Source organism: Scophthalmus maximus, chromosome 16 (assembly GCF_022379125.1).
Source record: "Scophthalmus maximus strain ysfricsl-2021 chromosome 16, ASM2237912v1, whole genome shotgun sequence".
Classification (NCBI taxonomy): Eukaryota; Metazoa; Chordata; class Actinopteri; order Pleuronectiformes; family Scophthalmidae; genus Scophthalmus; species Scophthalmus maximus.
Window position 1 is genome coordinate 8242134 of NC_061530.1, and position 12839 is coordinate 8254972.

Sequence of the window (12839 nt, forward strand, 5' to 3'; positions counted from 1 at the left end):
AGGAGAAATAATGGTGAGAGAGTGAAGAAATGCAAAATGACAGCAGAGAGAGGTGAAGAATCTGAAGAACTAACACCATAAAAGCGTACTGTAGAAACGGACACAGGGAAGGAAGGAAGGAGGGGTTATGTTTTTTGTCTAAACACACAGCTGCAGCAAACACAATCCAGCTGCACGTCTCCTCACCTCTATGTCACGGCTTTAGATAATCCCCATATGCCGAACAAGCTCAAAAACATAAAAATGACCTCGTGGAAAGAACTTATCTACATGGAATGAAAAACGATTTGAGCGCTGAGGATGTCCTTATGTATTAAGCTGGAGCACAAATCTCATTGGTGATTTCCAGTTACATTAGAAAATGGATTGGAATCTAAACAATTGAAGACTGAATGTGAACAGTTTTCAGTCAAACAAATATAAAGACACAAACATACTAATGCAATTTAGGCAAAGTTTCAGCGACTGGCTTAAATCTGAAATGTGTCCATCACACCCCACACACACCCACAGACTCTGCTTGACTCACCAGCACACACAAAACCTGGACATGCACTTACAGGCTTTAGTAGCCTTCTATTTTTTTCCCTGTGTGTCCTGACAGCATGGAATTTCAACAGGCTCGAACACACTCAGGTGTTTTGATTTGTGATCCAGTAAATTACCGTTGGATGATGAGAAGTGTGAGTGCACAGCCGAACAGCCACACTCAGATCTGCGTAGCCTAAAGCTAAAGAAAAAGGGCTTTATCATCTCCGTCGGTCTGCTCTTAGCAACAGGAACATGGTGCGTGCACACCCACCGGTACAAGCCCACACATGTAGCCCCGTGATCTTAAAAGATTCACACACACACACACACACACACACACACACACTGGATCTTCTCACATGCACTTCAAACGACACACTTTCACTCTCAGACACTTCCATTTATAGATATCACACAATGTTTATTTGTAGGTCTAAATGCATCTTTATACTCATTTTTATGAACGCACCCATCATGAGATTTAGGCTCAGCTGTAGCACACACTCTCACATGCATATTTTTAATCAATATGAAAACTGCAAATGAATGCAGCATCATGTGCAGGCAACGTGCTACAAGTGTTCTTGTTGTTGATGACATTGGTGTAGTGTTTCTCGTAAAACCAACCCGACATTATTCACTTTAAACCCTCCACTTTTAAAATTATGTGAATGAGGGTTTTTCACTGATGCACCCATGCGCGCACAAGCAGTCAAAATCTCCTGCTGTCTCCTGCACAAGCCAAGCACAGAACAACAACATGTGTCCCGTCCTCGAGTAGTTTGGGCCTCGTCTCCAACTCCAACTTGTTCTGGTGTTTCTGAATAACAGAGGAGCCATAAGCCCGTGACTCACCTGCTCACAGCCAGTGTGGCACACTTAGCGTTAGCCAACGCACGAAACAGAGGTCACCGTGAGCTGGCGGGACTCCTGTTGTTTTGTCAGTGTGACCATGCGCAGGAGAAAATTACTTGGTATCTAATTTAGACTAATGCCGGGTCTTTTCCCCTTAGCAGGCCAACTCTTAAGTCCTGGAATTTCGACCCGTTAAACCCCTCGGCAGCCGTTGAAAGATGGTTTCGTTTGGTGTCCGAGTGAGTCTGTGAATTGAGCTGCCTTCATTTGCTCGTACACAAACATGAAAGTTTGTTGACGGCAGTAGATGCCGTCAGCAGAGCCACCAGACTCCAGAGGTTCCGAGGAAAACTCAGAGTCCTCGACTTCTGTCTCAGTCACTCTTTGGCCACCAGTGTGTACTCACCGACAGACTTACAAAAGAACACAGCTGTTTGTGCTGAGATTGAAATACTTGCCAGGGCCACTTGATACCTCTGCATTCTCACATTCACATCTTCTTTCCAAAGTGTTCTGAACGGGTCTTTGTTTTGACTTTGGTGAAAGCAAGCCAAAACTTGTGGTCACTGTGAGGATAGTTTGTCACTAAGTTATCACTCAAATACACCAGAAAGTGATTGTAAATACTGTACAACAACTGTTTACTTCCCTCTTTAAAATGTTGTCCCATGTACATGCCATTTAGCCTCACAAACCTCTGGCCCCATTAAAGGCCGGTGTCTAATTAAAACCCTGTCATTTTTGGTCGCCGAGGTAAATTCAGCTTTTCCAGGCTTTTACTAGATGTTATATACAGAAACAGAAAGAGGAGAGGAGAAGGCAGGAAGGGCAGTCCAATAAAACCCCATAGATCAACCTGAAGGAAAACACTGCAATAACACACACATTGGAAAGACTTTCACACAAGAAGGCTAAGAAAACCATCACTCTCTTCCTCTTTATTTCTTTATTTTTTTGCTCTTTTATTTATTTGCCTCCAGTTTGTTGTTTGAGGTTTGAAACTTAAACCAGCCGTAAAGGAGAAGAAAAAAAATCTGTGTTTCAGCTTTAAGTAGATAGAAGGTTGGGGGGGGGGGGGGGTTGTAATAATATAAATGGTTATCACAATGGTTATCAACATCTGAAAATAATTTCAGATGTTGGAGTTATGTAACAGTGTTACAAAGCCGTCCTCACCTAAAGGGGAACACCCCTCTCTCCGGCGCAGGCACTTTTCCCCTCTATCTCAGCCTCTATTCCCCTTCAACCACAAAAATCGAATTTGCTGAGCATGACCTCTCCTCCTCCAGCTCTGTCTGTCTTACAGTGAAGCCTCATGTTACCAGATGCTAACAGCTGCCAGCTGCACGCCCGTGCCTCTATTTCTCATTCAACACTTGTGATTTAGATGCGTCTCTCTCCCTCATCAGTGTACAATTAGACCTCAGTTGGACTTTTTAATTGACCAGATGTGACACAGTCATGTGTGCTACTGCAGGTTGGTCAACAAAGAACCTTTGACCGTGTGTGAATGACTGGTCAACCGTGGTCAATAATTTATGTTACTTATTGTTACCTCTGGTGGCTGAAAAGAGAATCCAATATGGTCTCTCTTGGGACCGAAGCTCAAGTGCATCGGTCATCTCAGGATTATATTTCCAATAACCCAGAAGCAGTCTTGCTATTGCTCCTTCTGCAAACTCATGAAGAGTTGGCCCACAAGCTTCATACATCTTCCGGTAAACACTCTGTGTTTGTGCTGTTCCAGTACAAACACAGTAAGTGATTAGGTGCGGGATTGCTATAGCAGCATTTACATCAAGGTCTTGTGCCAGACTCTGCTCCTTATGATGACACATACAGAAGCTGGCATGACGGTCGCCCAAGAAATCATTCACGAGATTCCTCCGGCTGTGCCGCTTTACAGTTCAGAAATTTCCGCGGCTCAACGCTAAGAAAGCCTGGGCCTGATGTCAGTGTTGAGTCACAGCCAAATTAAACAGTGCTGGTAAATTCCCCAGCATGAGCGGGTGGGAGGAACCAGGAAGTAAACACCTTCGGTTTTCCCTGCTGGCATGTTAATAGCTGGTATGACCTGTGGGAGACCGACACTTGGCCGGGCTGGTTTTGCAGCAGGTCATGGTTTGTTTGTGTTATCTGCATTCATGAAAAATAAATATAATGTTGTCTTTTGCGTTTAGGAAATATTTGGTCAATGAACAAGTAAACATGCCTAAGATTTCAACCAAGAATTCAATTCCAACAACGATAGACCACTCGCTCACTGTGAGAGTTTCCCCTTTATGTATTTGTTCACTCTGCCAATGTGTGTTAGTATGTGTCCAGGGTGCATCAGTAGTAAAAATATTTTTAAGTTAGAAATCAAATGGCTACAGCTCAGTGAATTTACTGACTCAGGACACAAAATCCCCGGCCAATTAATAATGGATATATTAATCGACATACATATCAGCACCATTCTGCGGCAACATTGCATAAACACTAAGTTAAAGAGAGACATTGATAGCGAAACAAAACTGTTTCCATGATCTAAATAAAAAAGAAAGAAAGCTCAACTACGATAAATATCACAGAGGAGGTGAGAGATAATAAAAGACATGCACAAAGGTCATTAGATGAGGAGCTCTAAGGGCAATAAAAACCTTATTGACTATAGTTCTGAGCGCTCGTTTGTTGGGTTAAAGTATCAGTTATGGACAGAAAAGGAAATGTCATACTGTTAAATGAACGAGAATGTCCTCATTCGCTCCTCGTTGTGTGGTTCACCTGAACCAGACGTGCCTGGTCTTGCTTGTTAGTGATGACTGGGGGAGGTCTGCGGGAACTGCTAATTCTTGCAGGGAGGTTAATGGAATGCGGTGGGGTAATTGTTTTGGGCAGGTCGCGTCTGAAGGATGCACCACACTCTGCGCCGAGAGAGTCATAATGTTCCATGACCAGGGCAGAAAATCACAAACATTTAGACTGTAGCCATCTCATCTCCAACAAAACCCCACCGGGAGGACTGGGTGTATTTTTGCAGCTGTTCATCTCTTTAATTCTGGTACTGATGTCTGAAAGCTTCTATCGTCCAATAGGCGCATGGTTGCCTGTGTTGGTGGACGAGCAAGTAGAAAATGCCAAATAAACCTCAGCAGCCAAACTTGGTTTGGTTTAGTTGCCATTTTAAATGAAACAAACAAGTAGGTTTATCTTTAGCTCTTTATCTTCCCAGTGGTCATAATGACCGACTGCAAGCCGTGGGGGAGTTTTCCATTTAGTCACACACCCACAGGAAGTCTCTCGGTCACTATTTCAGCAAGATCTTCATACTGTAATTGTACCCTGTGTTTTTTCTTTACTTTTTAATTCCCAGGAATATTTTTTTCAGTAAAGGATACGGAAAGACCCAGATAAGGAAGATGTCCAAGGCCAAATAGCCCCACTGGAATTTTCTCTGGAACTATGACAGCAAATTTGTCTTGCTAAAGGTCAATTGATTGGCATGTAAAAGCATCTTGTAGTAGTAGTAGTAGTAGTAGTAGTAGTAGTAGTAGTAGTAGTAGTAGTATTGCTGTGCATTGTTAACATTGCCAACCCTCCTGGGTAACTGGGCCTGTCACGGTGCTGTTGGATGGTAAAGCCTTGGTTTTAGGTTGAGCTTGGATGTTGTTAGGTCAAAATAAGAGTTTAGTTGTTGTTAGTAAGGGAATGCTTTTTGTTTGCGTGTGTGTGTGTGTGTGTGTGTGTGTGTGTGTGTGTGTGTGTGTGTGTGTGTGTGTGTGTGTGTGTGTGTGTGTGTGTGTGTGTGTGTGTGTGTGTGTGTGTGTGTGTGTGTGTGTGTGTGTGTGTGTGTGTGTGTGTGTGTGTGTGTGTGTGTGTGTGTGTGTGTGTTGCTGCTGCTGCTGCTGAGATTGTCCCAAACCACAGTGACATCCTAATCCCAGTATGTGTGTTGTCATCTGTGTTTCCTGCCCAGACTGTGAATCATAACAGCAGGTGGACTTTAATCACACACTCATACCAGACAGTTATTGTAGATAGATAACAGCCACCGTTTGTTCAAGGTGTCGTTTTGTTTTTAGGTGTAGTCACTGTGTGTGTGTGTGTGTGTGTGTGTGTGTGTGTGTGTGTGTGTGTGTGTGTGTGTGTGTGTGTGTGTGTGTGTGTGTGTGTGTGTGTGTGTGTGTGTGTGTGTGTGTGTGTGTGTGTGTGTGTGTGTGTGTGTGTGTGTGTGTGTGTGTGTGTGTGTGTGTGTGTGCGCGCGCGCGCGCGCGTGCGCACGTGTGTGTGGCGCCTGTAAGATAGAGGAGCACTGTACTGGTCAGCCCCAATGTCACACAGTGTGCCGAGTTTCAAATGTGATATTTATGCTCACGCCATTGTTTTATTAATAGGTCGACTGCTCTCTGTGCTGTAAGTAAAGGTATGAAAGCCATTTATCTCCCTCTCTGTCATGCCTCATAAAACATTGATTTAGTCTAAGGAAATAGGGGTCTTAAAGTTTGTGTGTCTGTGTGCATGTGTGTGTTTGGGGGCCATGATGTGTGTAACCTTACCCGGCGATGGCACAGGTGATACCGAGCTGAATATAGCCCCCTTATAGCCAGCTGGCCTGGCTATTTAAAACAGAGTAGAGAGAAGGGGGGGGGGTTACCATCAGCATTCTGCAGGAGTCAGAGACAGTTTGATGGTGGCACTGGACTCTGTGGGAAAATTTCAGAGTTTTTCACCAGGGTCTGAATACAACTGCTTTGATTCTCCGGTGGCACAAGGCTCATGATCTTATCTCAAACATCTTTTCAGAGTTGCAGTGGTGATTAAGTATCAATCAGTCACTTTAAAAGCCGCGTGATTCATCTTAGTATCATATTGACTCGAGCATCTTTCACAAAGGTCGATTATGTCGGATGAGGTCATCGCTGCAAACCGTTGGTGCCCCGTCCACTTGTGCCATAAAATCTGTCCATTGATTGACTGAGTCACCATTTTAGAGAGCATGCATGTGTTTGCAGAGGTGTTCAGAAAGTGTTAGAGAACAGATTCTGTCAGCGACGGTGTTGTTTGTGTGCATTTGACAGGGGTTGCCCCCCCCCTCCCCCCAAAAGCTTGTAACAGTGAATGAATGGCAACAGCTGAGCAGGAGAACTTTATCGGCAACATTCCCTGCTTGTGTGTGGGTGGGTGTGTGTGTTTGTGTGTGAGAGTGTGAGATTCAGGAGGAGCTGCAGCCAGAGCAGTCTCTCTGGGGCCACTCTCTCTCTGCCGAGCTCACTGCCGTCCTCTCTCCCTCCTCCACTCGCCTCTTTTCAGTTCCCTGCCCTCGACTCCCTCTGTGTTTTCATCCACGACTCGTCCCGTGGATTTCTCCCCCGACCTCCTCCCCCACCGTCTCTCTGGGCAACCTTCACAGAGCGGTGTCGTCGTGACTCGCCGTCTGCCACTGCATGGGAAGGAGAGAGCAGGAGGAAGAAGAGAAAGAAGCTGAGAGAGACCAATCGATTTACTCTGGTACATAGGATAGAGAGACACTGGACGAGGAGAGGCAGTTGCAGTGATTTTCCTACTCATTTTGGTTTTAAAAGGAGATTTTCTTTTACTTTTACGGGAGTCTTCTACTGCATTTGATTCACGTCCCCCACTCCAGGAGGTGAAATCTCCACGAAGGGACAGCTGGTGCAGTTTTTGAGACGGGACTCTTCTTCCCTCACCCCCTTCTGCCAACATTTAGGACTTTGGAGGAGGACCCAGTTTGTCTGAGAAGTTCAATGTTTACCAGATAACTAATCCCCATTCTGAATGATAATGCTGGACACCAGCAATTGCCTGTCCTTCGATCTCTCCCCCCTGGACTCTCCTCCAATGGGAGACGAGATGGAGAAGGCAGGACAGAAGACGGATCATGACCGACAGGTCTATTACAGCTTGAAAGAAGGTGGGCAGATAATCTGGAGCTACACATAGTCAGTCGAGACACGAGATAATCTGATAAGACTAACGCTTATGTGCCCCTGCAGGTTCATACCAGTACTTCATGGCTTCTTATAAATAGTTAATGGGGCTGTGCTAAAGATAAGAGTTTCAGTTCATTGGTCTATGTTAAAAAACTGAAGGAAGTAAAAGTGTTTATATGTTCTCCCTGATTAACGTTTGCAATAGCCCAGTCTTGACTTCTATGTTGAATAGGAGAATTGTGGCTGACACCAGGAGTAAATAACTCAGCTTGTGAAGTCACATTGAAAAGGGGCTTTATGGAGTTTTCTTATAAACCCACAAATGTTCATAATCATGCATCTATCTAAGTCAAACAGCTTTGTTGAGTGGATTTCCTTCCTCATAACACATTTGTATAAGCCCTTTTATTTTAATTTTTGAAACCTGCATTGTTTACATCCATGTTTACCTGCTACCAGTCGTATTCTACCTTGTTTTTTTTGTTCTGGTTCCCATGCTGTAGTCCTTATGTATTACAACCACCTGTAGATCATTGGAACAGGGTGAAATAATCTTGCAAGACTGTGTGTTGGGGCGGCTGCGGCTCAGGAGGTATTGTTGGTCGTCCACTAACCCGTACGTCGGCGGTTCGATGCCAGCTTCCCCCCGTTCCACATGCCCATGTGTCCTTGTGTAAGATACCTAACCCTAAATTGCCTCTGACGGTTCTTCCGGCAGTGTAAGAATGTGACAGAAAAGGCGCAGTAAATAGCAGCAACCTAGCAGAAACATAAATGTGTGACTTGTCCTTTAAAGCACTTTAAGAGGTCAATTTGACTAGAAAAGTGCTATATTAATATATATATACCGATTGTGTCTCTTGTGTACTCATGCACATGCAAGATAACAAACAAAAGAAAGTTGCTCATAAAAAACATGTCTTCATAGCACCACTGGAGGTCAAAGCAGAGTATTAAAGCATTTATGTTAGTGAGAATCCTGTAAATTTTGATTTTTCCCATCACATAACGTAATGTCCTGTAGAAATGGAAATATGATGGCTGCCAGCAGTAACATAATACAACAGTCAGTGCAACAGGGAAATGAGCTCAAGTTTGTTTATAACAGTCTGTACGAGAGTCATCGGGATGACGGACTGCATGTGAAACAAAGCGTTCCTGGGAGGTTACAGTGATGGACGATGGTCGAGGTCGAGACAAAAGCCAGTGTAACGAAATGGTGGGGGAAAAGTTGAAGGTGTTCCTTAGAACACTGTCATTGTGCAGACGTGACACGACAGCTGCTTTTTTGCTACCTGCTCACCTTTGCTCAATTCTTCAAAGGAGGCGTGTGTATCATGTCGAGAGCAAGTGTGAGTGACATGCGCGGCTTTAGGCCATGAAAGCTTGGGGAATTAGACTTGTGTTCCTTGAACTTTAAGATAATTAGTATTCGCTCCAATCCTCCTCGTCATCCGTCTTGCGGGAGCAGTGCGGCAGTGCAAAGGCGGCGGGAGCGGTTCCAAGGTGCAAATCGCCTTAACCCTGCATTGTTCCTGCCCTGTAGCCTCTTTCCATTATCGCTGATGTGTAAAACATTCACTGCGATCGGGCTCGCCGTTCATCTCCCTCTTAAACACATGCAATCAACCTGCACTACTGTGCAAATGATGACCTAATGCAGGAGAACATTAACAGGCTTTCCAAAAGGAATCAATGCAACACTCATTCTGAACGTGTGGCGTCCTTTTCAGAGAATCTCTGAGACTCGCGTTAGTGTGTACTGTACCGTGGCTGGTTATGTGTCAAGTGTGTGATTGTACATGTTTCCGTCTCCCATGTACCTACTTCCTCATCCAGTTTGGACTTGTGGCATTCTTCCTTCATGCCTGTTGCAATGGTGGGTGGGTGTAGGCTTAGCTGTGCCTGTGCCCAGGGGTCTTTGGGGACAGTGACAAACTCTGACATGGTAAATCAGATCTAATGACACATGAGCGCAGCAGGATTAGCCCAGTTGGCCTCCAACAAGTTGTCACTGCTTCAGTGACCTCCTCCTTCTCTGACACAGCTTTAACCTTACATCTAAACCTTATATTGCTCTCTATGTTTTCTTCACTTTCTCAAAGGTTTGCTGTGACCCCTGCATACTGTACATACTGTACATACAGAATTCCCTGACTGCCATGTTGCACTGCTGTTAGGTCTGCAAACTTCAAAAGGGGTTTAGAGAAGTGTGGAAAGTATCATTTCATTTTTTTAACTATACAATAACTATACAAATTATACTCCTTTTTTCAGTTTTACATACTTTAACATACTAATGTTTTTTTGGTTAGTTTACCCGTCAACAGGATTCACAGAAAGTATAAAAGCAATCCGGACCAGACTTGCTGGGGGGATGGGGCGGTGGCCAGGGAACAACCCGTACAATGTTGGTGTGAAGCCAGAAATCTTTTCTTTTTTTTCATTTTCCTGAACATCGTGACATTGGGCTTTTTTTCTTCCTTTTTGATATTTTCATCAATGTCTCAGGAAATGACGTATGCATCTTTTTGTGCAGAGATCGAGATCTATGAGTTAGTATAATTTGGTGCAGATTATCAGATTATTTCCTTTTTCCTTTTGTCTTTCTATTATAGGAGATGGACAGATATGCACGATAGTTTGGCCATTGTGCCATTTTGCATTTAGTTATTTATCAGGTGAACTGTCAAGATGTTCTTGCTTTTTCTTTATTAAATATCATAGAATTAATTTTGCCGGGAATTTGTCTTTGTATGTGACAGGTTATGGGTCAACGGATAAGTGTGATGCTGAAGTTGAAGCTGTTTTGCTACTGGGACCGAGTATGTTGCTCTCATGCTCTTTCTAATGTGCAACTTTCACAGTGACTCTGTCTGGCAGCAGTTTGGCATAGTGGTTAGAGCTGCCATCTTAAAAAACCAAAAGATTACAGGCTTGACTGAGTTAGCAAAAAGATTGTTGTTCCCGCTGCTTCATCTAAAAGCTGTAACTGCAGCCGTCTCCGCTCTCTCGTCTGCCTCAGTCTTTCCTCTCCATGTGCTCGCTCTGACTTTTTAGGGCTGCGGAGGCCAGTGTTGGCTGTGGCCTAGTATCCTAATAAGAACTGCCCTGCCTTTTCATCCTTTGCTTAAATTAACCATAAATAGCCTTTAAACCTCATTTAAGCTCCAGAGTGTGTCCTGGTCTCCAAAAGACAAGGACTTTGTCATTTTTAATCTCATTTGTTTCGATCACCAATTCAGCTTTTGGCAACTGACAATCACCACTGACTAGACTTATGTGTACGTGTGGAGCCAATGTGTGACTTTACTGTCAACCATGTTGTGGCAGATCAGAAAAGGATGTTCCATTACTATGTTCTTGAACAAAGAAATTTCTAAAGATTCTGTGACATTTTACAATTATTCTGCTATTCGGGTATTTTCTGATTCATTCAGAAATATTTCAGGGTTCATTTACTTAGAAACTGATAGTGACACTAATGCAGGGCTTTTAGCTATGATTCTATTGCTAGCAATAACGTTTCCCCACACCAGCCTACAGTTTCAACCCCACTGCAGCTCTTCACGCTTTGCACCATCACTAGCATGCAGGCGGTATCGCTTTGAGACCAATGCTTTCTTTTTTTCTTTTTCTTTCAAACCACTGAGGGCTCAGCGATGACTGACACTTAACAATTTTTAAATGGCGATAAAACCCATTACAGGCCAGCGTTGCCACTACTCTGCCAATACTTGTGCTTCCAGTTCACTTACTGTCAGAGATGAGGAGTAAGGAGAAGAATGCATGCAGGAGTGCAGAGGAGAATGAATAAGTTAACCGGAGTGTCCTTGGTGTGTGAAAGGAGGGAGCACCAAGACGTGACGCTGGACGAAAGGGGAAGCGCAAGATTCTCTTTCCCAGAATAAACCTCCTCCCTGGAAGTGCCAAGCGGCATGGCATCTTATCCTGCACCGTGCCATGGCACAGTCAGCATTTCTGTGAGTGTGTGTGTGTGTGTGGGGGGTTTTGTACGCATGCATAGGTTCAGGCAACACGTGAGTCTCCAAAGGGCTTGACACTGGGGGAAAATGAGTCTGCACAGTTTTGAACATATACATGAGCTCACCGGGCCCTGTTTAGTTCTGTGTGTTTATGCCGCTGAATGTGAACTGACATGTTATTGCTTCCAGAGGGGAGTCTCTTGTGCTGCTCTGATCCCTTCAGATTTAAAGCATACACGCTTGTAAATATAACAAGAGGGGAGCCGGGCTCACCAGCAAGGATTCAGAGCCAAATAATTGACATTTACTCGCACAGGCTCCGACGTTAATTAATGGGACCTACAGTGTTGCTGTCCAGGCCCCGGAGTGTTTGCCATAACAGAGGGATAACGCAGCAGTGGCTACGTAGGACGGCTAACCAGTTAGCTATACTGCGGGAACCAGTGATGTCACTTTGTTAGTAGGAAGGAACAGGTGCTGTGTGTCCTCAAAGCAGCAGATGCAGCCCTGGCCAGAAATTCTTGGGAAGCCTCGGTGGTGTGTTCCACTGCACACGCACACTTCAGCAGCGACAACTGGTCCATGATAACCCAGAGTTGGGCTGAAAGTTTGTGTCAGGGGAAATAGTATTGTGTTGTAACATCATATTCGTTCTTTCCTCTAATTTTATCAAACTTTGCGATCTTTCTACCAAGACGATAAGAAAGTTTCTCAGCAAAGTCTAAAATGTCAACAGACTGTTGTCTGCGTGGTTGACCTAAAGGTCAAGCTCACTTCCTGAAATTTGGCACCGTGTTGCAAGAAACAAACTGCAGCAAATTTTTTAAAATAGAATTCACTTGTGTTACCCTATAGCTTTCTGTATTTAAATGATTATTCTGTAAAATTCTTCTTCTTGCCTGGGTCTAATGAACGTTTTAATTCACCACTCAGAGATTTTTAATTTCAAATCGCTTGTTGTCCTGAGGGCCAGATGTGAGCTAAGCCGTCAGCTCAGGAGTTGATATTTAAAATGTGTTTGATTATAAAAGGTACAAAGATGAGAACGACTGGGCTACACAATGCACGACAACTGAAATTTCAGTGTGTGCAGATGGGTCAAACATGGTCCAGCTCCTTTTGACCAGCGCTGTGTTCATAAAACTCTCTCTTCTGGCCTCTGTGTTATGTAACGAGCACTTCCTGTTTTTAAATGACAGTGCAATCGGCCCATACGCTCTCTTTATTTTCTCCCTTCCTCAGAACGAGGCTGATCTAGTGTTCTTTTTGCTTCCTTTGCTGGTTTCTTCTTTTTTTTCAGGTGTCTGCTTTATCTCTTATACTGATTCTTTGAAGAATTATTTATTTTTATTTCACACATCTGTGCACAGAAAAAAAGAAAAAGCCAAGAAACAGGAAGTGTGTAGTACTCTGCTCACGCCCTCCTTCCGGCGCGCCTCCTCGGTAGCTTCGGAAAAAAAAAGCACGAAAGAACGGGGGGAAATGAGAGGATGAATTGAGAGCCAGAGAGAGCTGGTCATTCTTACCATTCTGT

The 12839-nt window shown here is 44.1% G+C and overlaps 1 protein-coding gene across 17 annotated transcripts in view; it reads left to right on the forward strand.

Annotated features, from left to right (window-relative positions):
- mrtfab (myocardin related transcription factor Ab) overlaps positions 1 to 12839 on the forward strand; it is a 43104-nt gene that overhangs the window by 12344 nt on the left and 17921 nt on the right. For 3 of the 17 annotated variants that reach the window (XM_047327489.1, XM_047327487.1, XM_047327493.1), the window contains exon 1: positions 6622 to 7300. The exons of 7 other annotated variants lie outside the window; for them this stretch is intronic. In XM_047327489.1, the coding sequence (XP_047183445.1) occupies positions 7165 to 7300 (136 nt within the window). In that variant the 5' untranslated portion in view covers positions 6622 to 7164. Of the gene's footprint in view, positions 1 to 6617; positions 7301 to 12839 lie in introns of those variants that run through there. 7 more of the 17 variants (XM_035612057.2, XM_047327485.1, XM_047327484.1 and 4 more) reach the window with 4 other exon arrangements.